Source organism: Zingiber officinale, chromosome 7B (genome assembly GCF_018446385.1).
Source record: "Zingiber officinale cultivar Zhangliang chromosome 7B, Zo_v1.1, whole genome shotgun sequence".
NCBI lineage: Eukaryota > Viridiplantae > Streptophyta > Magnoliopsida > Zingiberales > Zingiberaceae > Zingiber > Zingiber officinale.
The window spans coordinates 114,908,231-114,930,186 of record NC_055999.1 but is presented as its reverse complement, the minus strand read 5'-3'; the positions used below and the strand labels follow the sequence as shown (position 1 = coordinate 114,930,186).

General features: G+C 48.5%; 1 protein-coding gene across 4 annotated transcripts; it reads right to left on the bottom strand.

Moving 5' to 3' along the window:
• Nucleotides 1-19,359: 19,359 nt before the first annotated feature.
• On the bottom strand, nt 19,360-21,279 carry LOC122004093. 4 transcript variants are annotated; one of them, XM_042559026.1, is made up of 3 exons: nt 21,140-21,279; nt 20,025-20,458; nt 19,360-19,962 (listed from the first exon to the last, which is right to left on the bottom strand). In XM_042559026.1, exons 2-3 carry the CDS (start codon nt 20,448-20,450, stop codon nt 19,543-19,545), a joined length of 846 nt encoding a protein of 281 aa, XP_042414960.1. In that variant the 5' UTR covers nt 20,451-20,458; nt 21,140-21,279; the 3' UTR covers nt 19,360-19,542. The 4 variants fall into 4 exon arrangements, with proteins under 4 accessions (XP_042414960.1, XP_042414959.1, XP_042414957.1 ...); XM_042559025.1 differs by lacking the exon at nt 21,140-21,279 and adding an exon at nt 20,761-20,883; XM_042559023.1 differs by lacking the exon at nt 21,140-21,279 and adding an exon at nt 20,549-20,745.
• Between the last annotated feature and the right edge of the window lie 677 nt (nt 21,280-21,956).

Below are 21,956 nucleotides of genomic sequence, written 5' to 3'. Positions count from 1 at the left end.
GAAGTCAGACTCGGACAGTCCGGAGACTGTTAAATACTTCATTTATAATAGTTATTGTATTATGTGCTAACTTTGTGCTGCAGGGTAGTGTTTGGGACTAACGTATCTTGCAGGTGCAAAGGAGCAACTTAAAGCCTCGGATGAACAGTGTCCAAGGCGCCTCCATGGAGCTTGGAGGCGCCTCGGATGCTAGGCTGGACCTCACTCAGGCGCTCTTGACGCAATGGCAACATGAGGCGCCTCCGGCGCCATCTCTCATGGCCGGATGCTCCACGCCCGCCTCATCTCCGCTGGCCTCGAGGCCTCGCTCTTCCTTCAGAATCACCTTTGAACACCCTTTATTGGGGTCTCACGATAAGCGCAACTTCCAAGCGATATTTCTGCTACAAGCTGCTCACGAGACGATCCCGAAGTGCTGCTACGAGACACCGACGACCCGGAGCTCCGAAATCTTCAGATCACGATATTGTCGTCGGTATAACTGTACTTTTTCATTATACTTAACTGTAATACTTGTACTCTTGTCGAGCTTATAGTTGTTGCCCACGGAAAGCGATCAAGGATCGCGGGCCTTCGAGTAGGAGTCGTCACAGGCTCCGAACGAAGTAAATTCTCTTGTCTTTCTGTGTATTTGTTTACTATTCCGCTGCGTTGTTTTAACTCCGATAAGTTTTACGTTAATCGAACGTTTTAGCCACGAGCGTTATTCACCCCCCCTCTAGCGCGTCTCGATCCAACACATGTGGCGTCTCTTACGACTGAGGGGAACGTCACCAGAGGGCCCCGAACCTTCATCCTGGGCGGCAAGTTGCGTCCCAGAAGGAAGCGGGTCCATAGTTGGCTCAATGTGGGGAGTCTGATCGGCAGCACCTTCTCCCTCAGTTTGTGCCGCCTCGCTCTCACCCTCATGAGAGCTGATCGGGGTCAGACTGAGGCTCGCCATCTCTTTTGTCGCTGCCGCCTCTGTCTCGGCATTCTTCAACTTCATTAGACTGCCCACCCGAGTGCGCATCATGATGTCCACTGCAAAAGAAGGAAAAAATCAGTTAGACTTAAGGGAAGAGGGCCGAGAAATTTCATACCTAGACTGCTCGGGAGCTTCGTATTGGACTCAACCTGAACATATACATGACACCCTCCGGCAGCAGCTTGTGGATGTCAAATTTCTGGCCGGCCAGCATGTTAGCCGCGTGGAGATATTCTGGCCGGCTCTTATACTTCTTCAGGTCTGTCGGCGGTGGAAGTCTGACCTGCCACTTGGTCCGGAAGCACGGTCGTTCGGGGAGTCTCAGATAGAAAAAGTAATCCTTCCAATGTTTATTGGAAGTTGACATTTTATCAAAAAAGACAAGCCCGACTCGAGACTGGAAGAGGTAGGTACCCAGCTCGGACTACTTGGGATAATAAAAGAAGTGGAAGGCCTGAGGAGTTAGCGGGATGTCGTGCACTCGGAAGAGCACGACCACGCCACACAGAAGGCGAAAGGAATTGGAGATGAGCTATGGAAGGGGGACACGGAAATAGTTGCAAACTTCGGTTATGAAGGGATGGATTGGGAATCGGAGATCGGCCACAAATTGGTCTCGGAAAAAACATACAGTGTCGTTCGACAGGGCATGTGGCCGGTCGGACGATGATGCAAGAACAATTTCGTGGTCAGCTGGGAGGTCAAAGGAATTTATGAGGTTCGCCGCGTCACCCGCATCAAACTGGGTCTCCATGGTGGTGTACCATGGGCGGGGAGCTAGGTCCGATGGCTGCGAGGAACTAGCCATCGCTGAAAAACAAGGCGACAAAGAGGACGGAAAAGCACCAAAACAGAAGTGGGAAAACGACACAAATGAAAGGAACCGAGTAGTCACAAGGGTGGCGAAAGATTGAAAAGCTTACAGAGAAATATCGTTGAAGGAAAAAGACGAGGTTCGCCGGAGCTCTAGAAACGAACAGAATCGTCGGAGCACTGGACGAGCAGAATCCCCGGAGCGCATGAAGAAAAACAGCAATCGAACAGAAGCCAGCACTGCGACTTTATAAAGATTGGGCTCGGCCGACCGGAGCCATCCAATCTAGGTCACGGAATCCAAAGCACGGATCCTGCCGTTGAATTTGAACCGCCACACGTCACATCAGCTCTGGCACTTCAATCGTGTGGTGGCAGCTGCAGCGCCATGTGGCGCTCGTTTCCGAGACAACATTTAATGAGAGCCATTACGGGGGCGTGGTCGCGTGATCGGCTTTAATGACAATGATATGCACGAATCACGAGGAGATCCGGGGGACGTCAGTATTGATCGCCCTCGGACTAGGGGAGGAAATGGTGAATTCGCCAAGTACAGATATGCGGAGCACCGGTCGGCGTCAAGGAGTAGTAGCAAGGCCGGTCAGCACCTTCGGATAAGCCGATCAGAATGTCATTAGCATCGTGGCCGATCGACTATCAAATCGCCAGACAGTTCAGTCAGTCAGACTTGCAGCCTCCTTCGACTATACTTGAGGGGAGGCATGTGATTTGGTGGTAAAGGGGGGCCGCCCGGACAGTGGTCAAGGACATTGTGGAGGTCAAAGTCAAGGTGATCAACGCCCCCATATCACGGCCCGTTCGGTCGGTCTGATGAAGGACGTCCTAACGTCTGATCGAATAATAGCACAGCTCGGCCACACACCGAGCTTCCGACGCTCAGGAAACTCCGTATTAACGAAGCATGTGTCGAGCGGACATCCCGCTTGAACTCCCACCAAAGCCCGGAGCTAGCAGCTCGGAGGCAGCCCCTCGCTTGGTGGCAGGGGCCAAGGTAGTGGAGCAGTGACCCAGCGGCCCTCCCGCTCGGCCCCGGAGATAGCAGCATCCGGACAGCGGCAGTCGGCCGAACAGTTCTTCCGCCCGGGCCCAGGAGGGCAGGCCGAGTGACTCTCCTGCTCGACCCAGTAACAGACAAGGGGAGAAGTTGGGAATATCTCCCTAGGGACCAGTGTCACTGACAAGCGGCATGACTGGCGGCATGGTCAGACAGAGAATCGTACGGTGAAAGTTTCCACTGTCATGTCAGGGATATGCTTAGGCGGTTGAGGTATGGTGCCAGGCATGCTTTTCTGACACGTCCTTTCCAAGTATGCTTTGAGAAACGTGCACACCTCGGGAAGCCTGCACGCACCCCCCCGGGAGCCCTATATAAGGACCCTCAGACTCCGACGGAGATATGCTCACTTCTTTACTGTAGCTACAGTTTCACCACTTCTTTCTCTTCACTCTCTTGTTGCCGGTGATCTGACTTGAGTGGAGGACTGGGGCTACGTCGTTCGGAGGATAACTTGCCTCCTTGAACCATCGTGCAACCATTAAAGCCAAATTTTAAGAAGAAAATGATTCAATCTGCAAGCTGATCAATGAAGGCTGGATCATCCAATATTTTTTGCTTCCCATTTTGTTCATGAGCAAGGGCAGCCTCCAAATCAACAGTCATTTGGGCATGTCCTACCTCCCAAAGTGAAAGGTTGGTTAGCTTCTCCATTCTCTCAGCCTTCACCTTCTTCGCCTTCTCCTCACTATTGTTACTCGGGTTAAAATAAGGGATACCTCATCCAAAGTGGATTGCTCCCTCTCCCGCACGACCTCCAATTCAACATCCGTTGATCACACTCCTGTTTACTCGGGTCTTCTCCCCTTCGACCCAAAGCCCTTTCTTCCTCTCCTTGAGCCATGGTGCCTTGTAGATCCCCTTCCAAGAGGGAGACACATCTTCTTAGCCTCATTACTTTACTACGATTTGCTGCCCGGATGCTATACCCTTCATGTAGATGATCGTCCACCTCTCTGACCCTCGCAAAACTTTGCCTGATTATGGAAGCACATTATAACAAATCTAAGACAACATTTATTGCATAATTACCAAGAAACGAAGAAATTTACTTGTGTTATTCCTTGCATGATGTACACCTAAATGCAGGCCCACCTCACCGACCATATTGGACCTATGGAAGCCTAGTTCGGTGGATCGAGAATGACGCACGGGGAGTGAGTCGGAATGACTTGGTGCATCCGACGAATGGAAAATCGGAAGGAAGACTACTCAAGGTGACCGAAACTATAGGTCTGGGTGATCAAGTGTTCGAGCGATTGAAGAAAGCAAGATCAACAAATGGTCAAGACTAAAGGTTGTCCATCTTCCTGTTGTATATTTGATAGCATGAAACAAATACGGAATAAAACCGGCAACAACTTACAGTGATCTCCCGAGAAGAACTTGGTCACCGGTCTTTAAGTGTTTGCCGTCGGAAGAGTGATCACCAAACTGATTCGAAAAACTCTTCTCAAGATCCACAAACCAATTAAACCTCTGTTGCTCACAAATGCTCTTCTCTTTGCTCACTCAATATCACCTCACCCCCTCCTCGAGATTTCTTGGACGCCTATTTATCATATGAAAGCATCGGTTTGCAACCGATGCTTTGATGGCTCATTTTATTGCAGCATACGTTGAGGAAGATGAATCAATCATCTACTCAACGTAAACGTTGCAAATCATTTGCAACGTCGCCGATCTCCAACACTTCCAGGCAAAATGAAGCCACTACTGAGTCATCCAGACATGTTGTCGAAGCGGATCAGAATGGCCACATCAACATCTTCTAGGCGACTGAAAAGAATCTTCGAGCGACAGGAGGTCATTGAGTCATCCAGAGTTGTTGTCAAAGAAGATAAAGCATGAAGTTGCATCAACAAAGATCTAGTAGACCAGAAGATTTCAGAACGTCCTAGTGATTTGCGACTATAAACAATCGACTCCTTCCATAAGCAATCTACAACAACCTCTGGCAATCTCCCTTCTGCACTTTTCCACCTAAATCCCTTTATGGGGATGAAGAGGTTATAGATAATAGACAATGATCCCATGATCCACCTTTACATATTAATATGTTCCAACGTGGGTAAATACCGACAAAAAGAATCAAGGTCTTCACGTTGTTAGTAACTTTTAACTATCAATCTAGCCTTGTACTTATTAATCATGTTATTTAATTTTATTTTTGTTTTGAAAATCTACTTGCAAACTTATGATTTACTTCCTGGAGGAAGATTCATAAGTTTCCAAGTATGGTTTTAGAAGATTGAATCAATCTCAAATATAATTATCTCTTTTTATTGAGGTATCTCAGAAGAGTTTATATAACTTTTGAGTAATTTTAGGATTCATTTTCCAATATGAAAGTGAGAAAATCCATTTGAATTTTTTTTCACTTGAACTCTTTTACTTCGTCTGAGTTTAACATCAACGGATTCTTTATCATCATCATCTTCTTCTTGTGGTTCAAATGTCAGTTTTGAGAATCTTCCTCTCGAGTCTTATAAGAAAACACATATTTGAAAAATGAGACATTTCTTGATTCAATTATCAAGTTCTTGTGTATCTCCGATATTTGAGACTCATATATACCTAAGAAATCAATAAACACTATTGTTATGAGCACATCATATAAATATGCAATCAACAGTCTTTGATCTTATTTTTATTCTCTTCAGATTAAATATTTGTGGGATGACTTCTGTAACTCATAAAGATTTTTATCTATTTTTTTCATGGTACCTTAAATTTAAAAAGAAATTAGTTGTTAATACAACTTCTCCCATATGTACTTTGACAATCAAAAGCTCAATAGAAGAGTATTCATTATCTCTTTCAGATTATGAATTTTCTCTCAATAATACCGTTTTGCTGAAGAGTATAGAGAGTTGTTGTTTCATATTTGATCACATGTTCAATACAAAACTCAATAAATGATGCTATATATTTATCATCTCGGTCACTTTGCATTGCATTAAGATAATTTTTAACCTTATTTTTATAGAGAATAAATTTTTCTATAGCATATCTTTACTCTTGAGAAGATATACATAATAATATTTTATGTTATCATTAATAAAAGTGATGAAATATTTATTTTCACCATGTGTCGATACCCATTTTAGGTTGCACATGTTTATGATTAGGTCAGGCCAGTGGTTCACCGCTTCTTTCAACAGGATGAAATAATGACCTTATCATTTCCACCTCAACAAAAGTCACACATTTGTATTTTTAGTCCATTTGAAATTACACTTAACCAATACCTATTAAGGGATCCAAAATCTAAAGAAAAACAATTTTTTTCAAGTGAATCGAGTGGACTACTTGGTTTGATTTTTGAATCAACTTATTAAAGCAATCCACCGTACGCTAGGTGAGTTTAAAACCAAGATTAAAAACAAACTTATTTCTTCCACCATAATAACATTTGGATTGCCTTTAGAGCTATTCTTTACTTATATGGATAGAAATTGCTGGAGTCCTTCCTCATGCTCGAGTTGTTTTACTCTCTTCTTCCTCAAAATATTGGTATTGTGGAAGTGGTTAGGATTGTTAAAGGGGAAGGGTGAATAACGACCTGCAATTAAACTTTGATTTTTCTTCTGAATGACTTAGTAAAGACACACACATTAACAAAATAAATACACACACATTAACAAAATAAATACAACATAAAAGACGGAAGAAACTCGATGATTTTCATGGTTTACAATCCACAGATTGCCAGTTTAAGAACTATGCAAATATGTCCACTATCTTCTCTTTCTATGGAAACGTCCTAGAGGCGGAGAAAACTCTTACAATGGTTAAGTACAAAAGTAGATCATAAAAGAGTAACAACACTCAATGTATTCAAGTGTATTATATTTGGCTCTTCGAGCTTTAGTCCCTTTTATAGACTCCATCTCTATCTAACTATTATACTGACATGACACCTTCCGACGATGTCAATTAAATATTGGTTTAGTCTATCTCTATCAAATAAATGAACTAACTAAAGAAAATAAAACACTTAATGAATAATTAAAATTAATTTCAATGACTGAGCCAATTCAAGTTAAACTTCAACTCAAATTGCAAAACTTGATGAAGAAAATTTTAGCTTGAAAGGAAAAGTAGTTGAACTAAAACAACTACTAGAAAAATTCACAACTTGATCCAAGTACCTAGATATGATACTTGGATCATAAAGAGTTGTGTATAATATGTCTGGACTCGGATACGAGTCTAACTCAACTAATAAAACATCTATATCTCTAGTCACTCAAAATAAAAATCAAACTAAGGCTTAAGTTCCGAAAGTGTGTCTAACCACGCAAGTAGGACTCAACCAATATTATATACCAAAAAATAACATTCACTACATAAATGAAAACAAATCAATAACTCACTCTCAATCCCGAAAATCAAAACTTTAAACCAAAAGAATAAAATTAAATCAAATAAAACTAAATTAAATAAAAACAAAATTAACCTAAACTCAAACTGCAACAAAGTATATTATAACTATGAAACAAATCGACATAAACCTAAAATAAATAAAATTAAATCAAACCAAAACTATAACCAAGTCTATCATAACTTTAAAACAAATCGACACAAATCCAAAACTTAAAACTCAAGACCAATAATTCAGGGGAGGCTCCAAACTAGTTAACACCTCTAAAATCAATAACTTACCCGGATGAGTAATTAGAACTAGTCTAAATAGTGATAACAGTTTAACTTGATAAATTGTTGAAGGCGCAAGCGCTGCTCGGGAGTTGGAGAGGAGGTATGCTCGTCGATTGGAACCTCTATCGGGAGCAACTCATCTTCGGGGGCCTCAGGACTCCTGATTGGTGAGATGAGGCCCCTGTTGATACGCTGGTCGGGGGAACTTCTTGGCCAGACATGATTTCTCTGCCCCGTTTCCTCATAATCTCGCTAGGCATTGCAGAGGAGTTGAGGGCGAAAGCGCGAAACACGATGACTTTTGCAAGCAAATAGAAGATACCTCAGTTAGCGAAGACCTGAAACGGGAGACATTGGATCTTACCAAAAGAAGCGCCCAAAGGCGTCTGGATAGAACTTAGCTCGAAAGTGTGCAACACACTCTCTCGCAGCAAAGAGGAAAGCCGAAGTTGTACTCCCTCTAATTTTTCAGAAGCCGTGAGGCGGTCTAGTCGATGTTGATGATCACTTAGCTCGGAGGGAGTTGGAAGAATGTGACATCATTCAACAGGCCAAGACACAAACTTAGATAACTAGACATAGAAGAATTGAGACTTCCAACCCTTATTGGAAGAAGACATTCCCTCGAAGAACTTGTACTCGATCCGGGATTACACCATGAAGACATCCGATTCTGAGCGTTTGAGGAAATAGAAATGGTAGAAAAGCTGTGAAGTCAAAAGGATTTAATACAGGCGACCAAGAATCACCATTCCACACATAGCGCGTGATCCTGTCCGAATGCTGAATCAACGGACGCCGGGCACGTGGCGCTCTCCTAGTCGATGACGTAGGTCTCTGTCTGGTAGCACGAAACTCCGGCGAATCCTGCACCAAAGTCGGGCCGGGAAGGGGTTCCCGGCGGCAACCCTTCGACGCTCAAGTCAGGCAAGCGAACAGTGAAGAAGTGGCTCCCAAAATATCAGAATGCGTACCTCCAGGGAAGTATAAGGCTCCTTATATAGAGCGGTGAAAGAGCTCACGCACGCCTACCAAGACAAACACGTGTCCCTAGCCCATACCTCGGTATGTGTTTGTCAGAAAGCTTACCTGACACCATACTGCTACAGTCCAGACACGTCTTCGATGGGACAGCAGAACACCTCGTCGCTAGGCTTGGAGTATGGCCTAGTCCTAGGACTTGACATTTGTCATAAGATATTCCTTGTCCTTCTCTCCCTATCCCATGCTGGGACGTCCGGCCGGCCGGCTGGACGGGGTGTCCGTCCGGCCGGCACTCATCTTACGTCCGGCCGGACGTCACTCACATCACGTCCGGCCTTCCTTCTGCATCGGTATGCTGGGGAGATCTTCGGTAAGGTGTTATGTAGGGACTGCTAGCAGCATGTTACATTATGTCTTCGACCGAGCATGACTTCCGCTCGGCCCTTCGTTACTGTTCAATCGAGCGCCGGAACCCCGACCCTTGTCAGGGCGCCTTTTGCTATCGGCTGTTCATCGGTCGGCCGGTCGGAAGGTCGGCCCATCCCTCTCCGATCGACCGATCGGTCTGCCCTTTTCTCATGAGTCCGGTCGGCCATTCCTTCTCCGATGGACCACCTGGCCCTTTGACTTCCCCGTGGCGTTGACCCCTCAACATGGGGATCCCCCGTTCTAACTGCCAGATCACTTGCATCCCCCTCAAGTCTAGTCGAAGGAGGCGGAGTCCGACTGACTGGACTGCCGATCTAACAGAGTAACGACCGCTACATTAATCCACTCGGCCAGGCTGAGGATGCTCATCCGTTCGGCGGCGTCTGGCCCGTGCCTTGTATTCCCTCGGAATCCCTGCCGAATCCTCTCCCCTACTGCCAATCACGTGCGCTGCGCGCGGTAAGGGGGCGCTCATTAAATGTGACTTGTATCCTGCTGACACGTGGTGCTCTCGCTCTTGTCAGCGTATGGCGGTGGCGTTACCTCCGATGGGACAGCCGCCGTTTGAGATGAACGGCTGGATGATGGCCTCGTTCTTCACGACCTGGATCGGACGGTGGAGGCTGCTCGCGGGCGGCGATATAAAGCCCGCGACTCCTTTCTCGCCGCATTGTTGCTCCAGCGCCCCTCTGCTCTTTTTCTTCTCTGTCGACCTTGCCCCTCAACTCTCCGGTAACCTCCAGGCCCCAGTCGATCATCCCTTTTGCTCGTAAGACCCTTTTCCTCGCTCCCTACGTTTTCTTCTTTCTGTTAGTCGTTTCATTTAGTCGGTTTCCCTTTATTCCTTGTTCGAACCTGTCCTTTTGGTCCCGCATTCTTTTGTCTTTCGCCCATGACCAGCACCTCGCAGTCGACCGGCGGCGCTCCTGGTCTCTGGTACACGACCACGGAGAGCCGGTTTGACGAGGAGGACGTGCTGTGTCTCGCTCGGACTTACGACATCCCTTCCGACCACCACATAGTATTAGCCACACCGGCCGATCGGCCCCATGAACCGTCGCCCGGCACCGTTCTTTTCTTCCGAGACCAATTTTTGGCCGGGCTACGCTTTCCACCCCCTAAGTTTTTCTTACAAGTTTGCAACTACTTTCGCATCCCGCTCGGCCAACTAGTTCCGAATTCCATAAGGCTGCTGAGCGGGGTGATAATTCTCTTCAAACTGAACGGCATTCCCCTAGACCCCAAGGTTTTCCATTACTTCTACTACCCCAAGCAAGCCGAATGGGGTACTTTTGTTTTCCAATCTAGGATAGGTTTCGTCCTTTTTAATAACACGCCGAGCTCCAACAAACATTGGAAGGAGCACTTTTTCTATGTGTGTTTCCCCGAGCCACCGGCCTTTCGTATCAAATGGCAAACGACGATGCCAGCGCAACCGGAGCTCGGCAAGTTCAGGGGTGATCCGGCCTACCTTCATGCAGCCGACCGGCTGGTCGGCCAACGATATCATATCGACAAGCTGCTCCTTCCGGGAGTAATGTATCTATTCGGCTTGTCTTCCATCCCAGCCGATCTGCCTTGCAGCATGAGTAAGTTCTCTTATCTTCCCGTTTCTTTTGTTTTAACTGATTTATTCTTTGCTTCTGCAGCTAAAGTCATGTGGCGCGCCAAGGCTACCGATCGGCTAAAATTGAGAGCCGCTGAGATAGTGGCGGCCAAGAATAAGGAGGTCGCCGAACGGAACTTGGCCTCAGCTGATCCGGCCGATGGAGATGATGAGGGGACTCAGGGTGTCCCCGAAGCCGTAGACGCTCCTGCCTCTCTCGGCGAGGCTGCGGGCGATCTAGAGCCCTCTACTCAAGCCGCGATAGAGGGTCGTTCGGCTGACGACGTTCCCTTGGCTACTCGGAAGCAAAGACGTCCGGAGCCAGCATCTCAACCAACATCTGATGAACCGCAGCCCGAGCGGGGCGCAGAAGCTTCAATGCTATCCGGGACGGTGAGTACCCCACGCCGCACGGCTCTCCAAGGGCTACCTCCGAGGTGCCGCCCTCCAGTCCTCCCCGAACACTGCTGCGTCTTAGGCGGTTGGGCGACCGTCCGGTAAGGCCGCTGCGTCTACAGGTGATCCGAGCGGCCCAAAGTTGATAAAAACCGTCCTGCGTCTCCCTTCGGAAGAATACATGGCGGGCGCTGATCGGCCGGTGGTCCCCGAGCAGCAAATCACACTCACGGGTCCCTCTCGCCAAAGCTTGGGAGGATGCTCGTCTCCGAGTCGCCATGATGACTCCTGGTCAGCTCGGCGACAGCAATCTACAACAAGCGACCGGGGTATGTTGTTTTGCTTTGTTGGTTATTTTGGATCGAGCTTCTAACTTGCTCATATCCGTTTGCAGAACTGAGTGGAGCAGATTGCCATCAGCGATCGCCTAGCCGAACTGGAGGACGAGCTGAAGAAGCTCAAGGCCGCGGGGGACAGCAGACAATCGACGGCCGCTCTGGAGAAGGCCAAAAGGTTGCTGGAAGCCGAACGGGGTAAGTCCTCCGGCTTGACGAGCGAAGTGGCCCGCCTCGAAGCCTTGGTCAAGCAGCGGGACAAAGAAATAAAGACCGCGACCACCCGGAAGCTTAAAGCCATCGATGACATGGATCTGATGAAGGTGGAGAACCGGGGACTAGAGCAACACGTTAAGGAGTTGGACGCCTCGCTGACTGCCGAATGGGTGGGCCGCTCCGCCGACCAGGCTAAAGCAGAGGGGGCTTTGAAGGACCTTCAAGATGCCCTTGACGCTTCCAAGGCTACTCTTAAAGAGTATCAAGATGGGGAACCTGGCCGGGCGGCGGAAGCGTGCAAAGCATACGTCCGCTCGGATGATTTTGGCGAAAAGTTCAGCGATAAGCTGTCCTTAACCTTTGAAGAAGCGATCAAAGTGGCGGTGGACTACATGAAGACCAAGGGCCACATACCCGCCGAGTTGTCCGTCCCCCCCCGAAGATCTAGCAAACATGATGGGCTCCATCCCCGACTCTCTTTTTAACTTCGATGACTGTGAATGAGGGTCTGTGAGGTTTCTTTCAAGTATCTACCATCTTCTGTATGATTGCCGCTCAGGGCAAGTATTATAAATTTTGTCTATCCGCCGTTCGGCGTGAATGAAATGTCTCTTTTCGCTATTTGTTTGTTCGACCAGCATCCAAATTTTAATTTTTGCCTTGATCTTAAGTTTCTCGCATCCAAGTACATTTTATAGAGGAGCTGCTCAGTCATACGATGTCTTCATTCTCGCCTTTACGGCGGGCCCGATCACAGTTCGGCCCTTTTAACCGAGGACCACCCAGAGAGACATTCGTCCGACGGCCTTATAGGCTCCGGTCGCCCGTCTTTTAACATCGAATCTTATCGTCGGAGCTCGACTACCTTCCGGTCTGAAGGTTTATAGACGCCGGCTCATCTCTCGATTTTTAACGTCGGAGCTCGACGGTCTTCCGCTTGGAGGATTTACAGACGCCGGCTCGTCTCTCGATTTTTAACGTCGGAGCTCGACGGTCTTCGGCTCGGAGGATTTATAGACGCCGACTCGTCTCTCGATTTTTAACGTCGGAGCTCGACGGTCTTCCGCTCGGAGGATTTATAGACGCTGGCTCGTCTCTCGATTTTTAACGTCGGAGCTCGACGGTCTTCCGCTCGGAGGATTTATAGACGCCGGCTCGTCTCTCGATTTTTAACGTCGGAGCTCGACGGTCTTCCGCTCGGAGGATTTATAGACGCCGGCTAGTCTCTCAATTTTTAACGTCGGAGCTCGACGGTCTTCCGCTCGGAGGATTTACAGACGCCGACTCGTCTCTCGATTTTTAACGTCGGAACTCGACGGTCTTCCGCTCGGAGGATTTACAAACGCCGGCTCGTCTCTCGATTTTTAACGTCGGAGCTCGATGGTCTTCCGCTCGGAGGATTTACAGACGCCGGCTCGTCTCTCGAGTTTTAACGTTGGAGCTCGACGGTCTTCCGCTCGGAGGATTTATAGACGTCGGCTCGTCTCTCGATTTTTAACGTCGGAGCTCGACGGGCTTTTAAGCCTAATTTGGACGATGTCTGCATGGCCGAACGGCGCAGGGGTTTCGGCATCGAGCCTTTGGCTTGCATAATATACCTCCGGTCCGAGCGGTCCGGGGCCTTCGTTTTTGCTGACGATGCCTTATACTTGCTTTAGTCTTGCGATTTTTCATTTCTGCATTTCAAGTATACAGCTGAAAAAAGTATACAGGATGATTTAAATTGGTGCACCTTTCACCCCGCCCGATAAGGCTGGAGGTGGTTCGCGCTCCACGGCCTCTCTAGTTGCCGCCCGTTTTCATCTTCCAGATAGTAGGCACCCGAGCGGAGCTTTTCGATGACCTTGAAGGGGCCCGACCAGGGAGCTTCCAGCTTGCCGACGTCGCCGACCGGCTTTACTTTTTTCCAGACAAGATCGCCAACCTGGAATGATCTGGGGATCACGCGCCGGTTGTAATTCTGCTTCATTCTTTGACGATATGCCATCAGCCGGACGGATGCCTTGGCTCTTTCTTCCTCGACCAAATCCAGCTCCATGTTCCTTCGCTCGGCATTGTCCTCATCATAATTTTGGATCCGAGCGGACTCAACTCCAACTTCGACAGGAATAATCGCTTCGCCGCCATACACTAAATGGAATGGCGTGACGCCAGTTCCTTCCTTCGAGGTCGTTCGGATGGCCCATAAGACGCCTGACACCTCATCCACCCAGCTTCCTCCCATATGATCGAGCCGAGCGCGCAAAATACGAAGAATTTCCCGATTGGCTACTTCGGCTTGACCATTGCTTTGGGGATATGCCACGGACGTGAAGTGTTGCTCGATGCCATAGCTTTTGCACCAATCTTCGAGCAACTTTCCTGTGAATTGCCGCCCATTATCAGAGATAAGTCGACGGGGGATGCCGAACCGACAGATGATGTTCTGCCAAATAAATTTCTTGACCATCTGCTCGGTGATCTTGGCTAGCGGCTCTGCCTCCACCCACTTGGAAAAATAATCAACCGCCACCAATAAAAATTTCCTCTGTCCGGTTGCCATAGGAAACGGACCCACAATATTCATTCCCCATTGGTCGAACGGGCAAGAGACAATAGCGGCCTTCATTTCTTCCGCCGGTCGGTGAGAGAAATTATGATACCTTTGACAAGAAAGGCACGTCGCTACGGTCCGTGCGGCGTCTGCTTGTAAGGTCGGCCAGAAGTATCCGGCCAGCAGGATCTTCTTAGCCAGCGATCGTTCGCCCGGATGCCCTCCGCATGATCCTTGATGTACTTCTTGGAGGATGTAAGCCGAGTCTTCTGAGCTCACACATTTCAACAGCGGGCGAGAGAAAGCCTTCTTGTAGAGTTGATCGCCGATGAGTGTGAACCGACCGACTCTCCTTCTTAACAGCTGGGCTTCATTCGGATCGGACGATGTGGCGCCCGAGCGCAAAAACTCTGTGATGGATGTCCTCCAGTCGCTCGGAAACGTGAGGCCTTCAATCCGGTCGACGTGCGCCACCAAAGATACTTGTTCAAGGGGCTGTAAAATGGCGACCGACGTTATTGAGCTCGCGAGTTTGGCTAACTCATCGGCCGCTTGATTTTCCGCTCTGGGTATCTTCCGAACAATGACTTCTCTAAAACTGGCTTTGAGCTTCTCAAAGGCTTCAGCGTAGAGTTTGAGCCGAGCGCTGTTGATTTCAAAGGTGCCAGAGAGCTGCTGAGCGGCCAATTGAGAGTCTGAATACAGCACCACCCGTCCGGCCCCTACATGCCGAGCGGCCTGTAAGCCGGCTATAAGGGCTTCATACTCTGCCTCATTATTCGTAGCTCTATAGTCAAGCCGGACGGATAGATGCATTTTCTCTTCTTGAGGAGACAGCAATAATACACCAACACCACTCCCGAGCCGAGTGGACGATCCGTCCACAAATATCTTCCACATGGCTTCGGGCTCTGGCCTTTGTACCTCGGTGACAAAATCTGCCAAGAACTGCGCCTTTATCGCCAAACGGGGCTGGTATTGAATGTCGAATTCGCTGAGCTCCGTCGTCCATTTGATGAGCCGTCCGGACGCTTCTGGATTGAGGAGTATTCTTCCGAGCGGACTATTAGTCTTCACAATGATAGTATGCGCCAGGAAGTATGGGCGAAGCCTCCGAGCGGCGAGGACCAGAGCGAAAGCCAGCTTCTCGAGCCCAGTGTAGCGAGATTCAGCATCTTTTAAAATATGACTAAGAAAATACACAGGCTCTTCCCCGCTCGCCTTCACTAGTGCCGAGCCGATTGCTTGCTCGGTTGAAGACAAGTAGATACAAAGTGACTCACCCGCAGCCGGCTTAACTAATACCGGGAGAGAGTTCAGATATGCCTTCAAATCTTTGAACGCCCGATCGCATTCTTCGTCCCAGTGAAACTTAGTGGCCTTGCGCAAGATTTTGAAAAAAGGAAGGCTCCGGTCGGCGATTTTGGATATGAATCTGGACAAAGCAGTTATCCGACCGGTCAAACGCTGCACTTCCCTCGTATTTCGCGGAGGCGGCATGCCTTGTAGAGCTTTCTCCTTGCTTGGATTTGCTTCGATACCCCGCTCGGTCACTATGTATCCTAAGAAACGCCCTCCTTTTGCTCCTAACATGCATTTCTGAGGATTTAGCTTGACTTCATATTTCCGTAACGTTCGGAAGGTTTCCTCCATGTCTTTGAAGAGATCAGCCGCTCGGACGGACTTGATAAGAATGTCGTCCACATAAACTTCCAGATTCCGCCCGATCTGCTCCTTGAACACTTTGTTCATCAAGCGTTGATAGGTGGCTCCCGCGTTCTTCAATCTGAACGGCATCACATTATAGCAGTAGGTGCCGTCGGCCGTCACGAAGCTAACTTTTTCTTGATCTTGCCGGGCGAGCGGCACTTGATGATATCCCTGATAGGTGTCGAGCATGCATATCAACTCGCAGCCAGCTGTGGAGTCCACCAATTGATCGATCCGGGGCAAAGGATAAAAATCTTTCGGGCAGGCTTTGTTGAGGTCCCGAAAATCTATGCAAACTCTCCACTTGTTGCCCGACTTGGAGACTAGCACCACATTCGCCAACCAGCTCGGGAACTGGACCTCGCGTATATGGTCGGCCTCCAAGAGTTTCTCCACCTCCGCTCGGATGATGGCATTCTGCTCGGCGCTGAAGTCCCTTTTTCTTTGCTTTATTGGCCGAGCGTCCGGTCGGACATGGAGCTCATGCTGCGCTATACTTGGTGAAATTCCGGGCAGCTCATGTGTCGACCAGACGAAGACATCATGGTTTCTTCGGAGGCATTGGACCACCTCCTCTTTCTGATTTGCCTCCCGATCGGACGCGATGAATGTCGTGGCCTCCGATCGGGTCGGGTGTATCTGTACTTCCTCTTTTTCTTCATAAACTAAAGAGGGAGGCTTTTCAGTTATAGCATTCACCTCGATCCGTGGCGACTTCCGAGCGGAATTTGCTTCTGCTCGGACCATTTCGACGTAGCATCGCCGAGCTGTCAGTTGATCTCCCCGTACTTCTCCTACTTTGTCTTCGACGGGGAACTTGATCTTCTGGTGGAAGGTGGAGACGACCGTCCGGAACTCGCTGAGAGCCGGTCGTCCCAATATGACGTTATATGACCAGGGAGAGTCGACCACCACGAAGTTTGCTGTCCGCGTCCTCCTGAGCAGCTCTTCTCCCAACGAGATAGCCAGCCGGATTTGTCCGACTGGCTGAACTTCGTTACCCGTAAACCCGTATAGGGGGGTTGTCATGGGTAGCAGCTCGGCCCGATCAATTTGTAGTTGATCGAACGCCTTTTTAAATATGATGTTGACTGAACTTTCTGTGTCAACAAATATGCGGTGAATAGTGTAGTTGGCTATTACCGCTTTGATGAGGAGAGCGTCGTCGTGGGGTACTTCAACTCCTTCCAAGTCCCCGAGCCCGAAACTGATTTCAGGTCCGCTCGCCCGCTCTTGGCTGCAACCGACTGCATGGATTTGGAGTTGTCGGACGCTCGCCTTTCTTGCTCGGTTAGAGTCACCTCCGGTCGGCCCACCGGCTATGATGTTGATCTCGCCCCGGGAAGTGTTGTTTCTATTCTCTTCCTCCCGGGCGGACGGTCTGGGCCGCTCCCTAGACTGCCGGGGATTGTCTTCTCGTCTCGGTGCATGATGCCGCTCGGGAGTTTGCCTTTGCCGCCTGTCGGGCATTGTCCGCTCGGATACCCGAGGCCTCTGTCGCCTGTCGGATGACGGTGATCTACGGCCACCACTTTGGGGAACGGGATGGACAATCAGGGGCAGACTCCGACAGTCTCTGGTATTGTGGGTGTCCGTGCGGTGGAATGAGCAGAACATGGGAGTCCATTTCTTCTTTGGCTTGGGCCGCTCGGCCGCTACTTCTTGCACGTGGGACCTCACATGGGGGGAGCGGATTGCTTCGGCCCTCGGTCCCCTCGGCGGTTGATGAGCGGTGTGAGGCTTCCGCTCGGCAGGGGGAGCCCGATCAGTTGGCGTTTCCTTTCTTCGAGCCGCTTGGGCTTCCTCCACGTTGATATATTCGTTGGCCCGGTGTAGCATTTGGTCGTAGTCTCGAAGCGGCTTCCGAACGAGCGAGTGGAAGAAGTCCCCATCCACGAGGCCTTGTGTAAATGCGTTCATCATTGTCTCTGAGGTGGCTATTGGAATGTCCATTGCCACTTGATTGAACCGCTGGATATAAGTTCTGAGCGGCTCGCGAGCCTCCTGCTTGATGGCGAATAGGCTCACGCTAGTCTTCTGGTAGCGCCGACTGCTGGCGAAGTGGTGGAGGAAGGCCGTTCGGAAGTCTTTGAAGCTTGAGATAGATCCGTCCGGCAATCTCTGAAACCACCGTTGAGCCGACCCAGAGAGGGTGGTGAGGAAAACCCGACACTTCACCCCATCTGTGTATTGATGCAGGGTTGCCGTGTTATCAAACTTGCCCAAATGATCATCTGGATCGGTGGTTCCATTGTATTCGCCGATCGTCGGAGGCACGTAGTGCTTGGGCAGAGGGTCTCGTAGAATAGCCTATGAAAATTGGCGATTAATCCGCTCGGGCGATGAGTCCGCTCGAGGGGCTTTTCCTTTTCTGTCTTGTCTAGGCATTTCATCTGAAGAAGATCCCCGATCTCTATTGGTTGCTGCAGCTTCGGGGGTGCGGAATAGGGCCCGGTGAAATGCAACGGTGGCCTGCGGTGCTTCTGCTCGGCCACCAGATGCGGACGTTGCTTGTTGCTCCGGCCGCTCGGCTGCTGCTTTCTGTTTTTGCTCCACAAGCTTGGCGGCCCTCAACTCGATTAGAACGTTGAGTTTCTCAGTGGAAAGCGTCACCGTGTGTTGTCGTCCAGCCTCATCCATTGTTTCCGTTCGGATGCAGGAGCATTCCCACAGACGGCGCCAAATTGATCCTGTCCGAATGTTGAATCAACGGACGCGGGGCACGTGGCGCTCTCCTAGTCGATGACGTAGGTCTCCGTCTGGCAGCACGAAACTCCGGCGAATCCTGCACCAAAGTCGGGCCGGGAAGGGGTTTCCGGCGGCGACCCTCCGACGCTCAAGTCAGGCAAGCGAACAGTGAAGAAGTGGCTCCCAAAATATCAGAATGCGTACCTCCGGCGAAGTATAAGGCTCCTTATATAGAGCGGTGAAAGAGCTCACGCAAGCCTACCAAGACAAACACGTGTCCCTAGCCCATACCTCGGTATGTGTTTGTCAGAAAGCTTACTTGACATCATACTGCTACAGTCCAGGCACGCCTTCGATGGGACAGCAGAACACCTCGTCGCCAGGCTTGGAGTATGGCCTAGTCCTAGGACTTGACATTTGTCATAAGATATTCCTTGTCCTTCTCTCCCTATCCCATGCCGGGACGTCCATCCGGCTGGACGGGGTGTCCGTCCGGCCGGCACTCATCTTACGCCCGGCCGGACGGCACTCACATCACGTCCGCCCTTCCTTCTGCATCGGTATGCTGGGAAGATCTTTGGTAAGGTGTTATGTAGGGACTGCTAGCAGCATGTTACATTATGTCTTCGGCCGAGCATGACTTCCGCTCGGCCCTTCGTTACTGTTCAATCGAGCGCCGGAACCCCGACCCCTGTCAGGGCGCCTTTTGCTATCGACTGTTCATCGGTCGGCCGGTCGGAAGGTCGGCCCATCCCTCTCCGATCGACCACCAGGCCCTTTGACTTCCCCGTGACGTTGACCCCTCAACATAGGGATCCCCCGTTCTAACTGCCGAATCAGCGCGCGAAAGACATTGGAGCTTAGATAAGGAAGCGGCACGAGTCTTTCTTTAGATTACGAACGGGTCAACCTCAAATCTAACAATTGCAGTTTAAAACCCAAAAGTGAACACACACGAACAGAAATTTTTAATACAATAACATCCAAAATGGTACTAGATCAGTCCGAAAATGATAATGTATAGTTCACTAACAAAAGATTAGCTTCTAGTTGAAAGAGGGTGTAGGTTGTGAACCGAAGAGCTCCCGAGGTATATTCCGTAAGGCCTTGTAGGAATCTAAGAAATCTTCAGAAGCTCCTGACGGTCGGTACTCGGTAGTCCTGAGCTCGGAATTGTTCGACGGCACCTACAAAACCTCGTTCAAAGAAGAGGGCAGCGCGGGAACCCGGCATGTCATTAAGCTCGAGTGAAGCTAGAAATTCCGCCTTGCGAGTATTCCACCTGTCTTCTTCTCCACCCTGGTAGGCAGCCATCTCAGCCTTTAAACGCGCATTCTCTTCGGTGAGACGAGTTTGCTCCTCCGCAGCCGATTTCTCTATCACCTGCCGGGCAGCTTCGGCTAACTCTAGGGCAAGCTTCATGTCAGCGAGCTCCTTTAATAACTTGGAATTCTTGCTGCGAGCTTCCGCTTCTCTGGCCATGCTGGCTTTGTGAGCCTCTGCTAGGCGGGGAACCCGGAAGGCCAATTCCTTGTGGCGAGTCCACACCTGAAAAACAGGTTAGAAGAGCCAAAAATTACATATAAGTAGGGAGGCTAGGAATAACGTACTTGCATCAGCATGGCGGAGGTGTCTTCCAACAGATTCAGCAGAGAGAGTTGTTGGGCAGGGCCTCGTTCTCCCTGCGCAAGGCTCGTCAACCTGGCATTGCGAAGAGAGGCAGGATGAGTCTTGGAGGAAGCATATGCAGGGGCTGGGTTAACTTCACTCCGGGGAGTGGGAGATGGTTCTGGTGGAAGCACTGCTAATGGAATTACAGTTGCAGGGGACGGTCGTTTTGCTCTCAGGCGTTTCATTCGGGCACGTAGGGGCACCTCGTCCTCCGGATCAGAGGAGGAGTGATCTCGGGTGACAGTGGCAGGGGTTGCTTCAGTAAGAGTAAAGCTCGCAGTACTCAGCGGTTCTTGTGTCGAGTCAGAGACTGGGACATGCCCTTTCATTGATGCAAGGTGTTTGAGCATGGCAGCCTTCCACATTCTCTCAGCTGCAAGGGGCAAAAATTTTATTAAAAAAAAAACAAAAGAAAAAGAAAGAAGGAGAAAGGAGAAACAGGGGAGAGCTGATCAGCTGAGACCAATACTGTGAAATGTGAACAGTGGAATAGAAAATATCCGTTTCATCACGACGAAGATAAAACAGCTGGTGAAAGGGGAAGGGGTTAAGAGGCAAGTGAAGATGGTGAAATACTATAACCACTCCACGTAAAAGGCAAAAAGAATTAGGATAGGTAAATGCCAACATAGACGGCACCACTGAAAGAAGTTAGGAGGAAACGAAATCCCCGACCATGAAAGAAGGTGGCAGAGATCGGAGAAGACGATCGGTAGTAGGTGGGATAATCAGCTGGAAACCGTGGGGTGTTTCATAAATCGAAGAAGAAAGGAGCAGGACTTACTACGGAAGAAGGGCAGCGAAGCTCCGGCGATGGGAAGAAGGAATATGGGGGCCACTTTGCTGTCGAATACACGGGGGTAAAATCGGGCGATTGCGAGTGCCAATAAAAAACTAACCTCGGTAAACAGCAGTCGATCTTTTTTATTTTTTTAATATCAGATATTCAATTTAAATCGATTAATTTGTAGGGTGATGGACAGAAATTCGTAGACTCAATTCTTAAATTCAAAATTGAAAAAAAAAAGAAAAAAAAAAAAGAAAAAAAGCATACCACTGGATCATTACTCCGGGCAACAGCAGTCGATATCTGGTGATTGCAAGGACAATAATGGCGGCGGCGATAATCACGAATGACGCGTCAGTAAACCCAAGGAATACAACCGGGGCCGGAGGATGGGCAGATAAAAAAATAAATCAGGTTAGATCAATCATTTATGATTGAACTAGGTCATATCATAATTCAATTATAATTAATTATAATTTTTTTAAAATTCATCGTATTATAATTTAGATCAATATAGAGGAACAATCAAAAAAATTATCTAAAAATTATTGATGATAGACAAATGGATAGATACGTTATTCATTCTGATCCAAATTATAACTTAAGAAGAGGATGAATCTAAAAAAAGATTCTAATAAATTATTATAAATTTGTAGGGATACAATCGAGGCCGGAAGATGGGCAGATAAAAAAATAAATCAGGTTAGATCAATCATTTATGATTGAGTTAGATGATCATCATAATTCAATTATAATTAATTATATATATTTTTAAAATTTATTGTTCTTCGTATTATAATTTAAATCAAGATAAATAAATAATTAGAAATTGTCTAAAAATTATTGGTGATAGACAAGTGGCTAGACAGTTTGACATTGAGCAAGGACGATTTTAGGAATATAGACAGTTTGACATTGAGCAAGGACGATTTTAGGGTTATATATTCTGATCTAAATTATAATTTAAAAAGGGGTGACTTTAAAAAAGATCGTAATGAATTATGATCAGATCATGATCACAATTTAATTACAAGTGATTCATCCTTAATCCATAATTTTTATGAACTAGAGGAACTATCCTAAG

Coding starts and splice junctions, on each gene's coding strand:
- LOC122004093 (XM_042559023.1), bottom strand. CDS start 20,594: ATGAAACGGATATTTTCTATTCCACTGTTCACATTTCACAGTATTG. Junction 20,459..20,548: donor GTTCACATTTCACAGTATTG/GTCTCAGCTGAT, acceptor TGCCCCTTGCAG/CTGAGAGAATGTGGAAGGCT. Junction 19,963..20,024: donor CCTCCGCCATGCTGATGCAA/GTACGTTATTCC, acceptor CCTGTTTTTCAG/GTGTGGACTCGCCACAAGGA.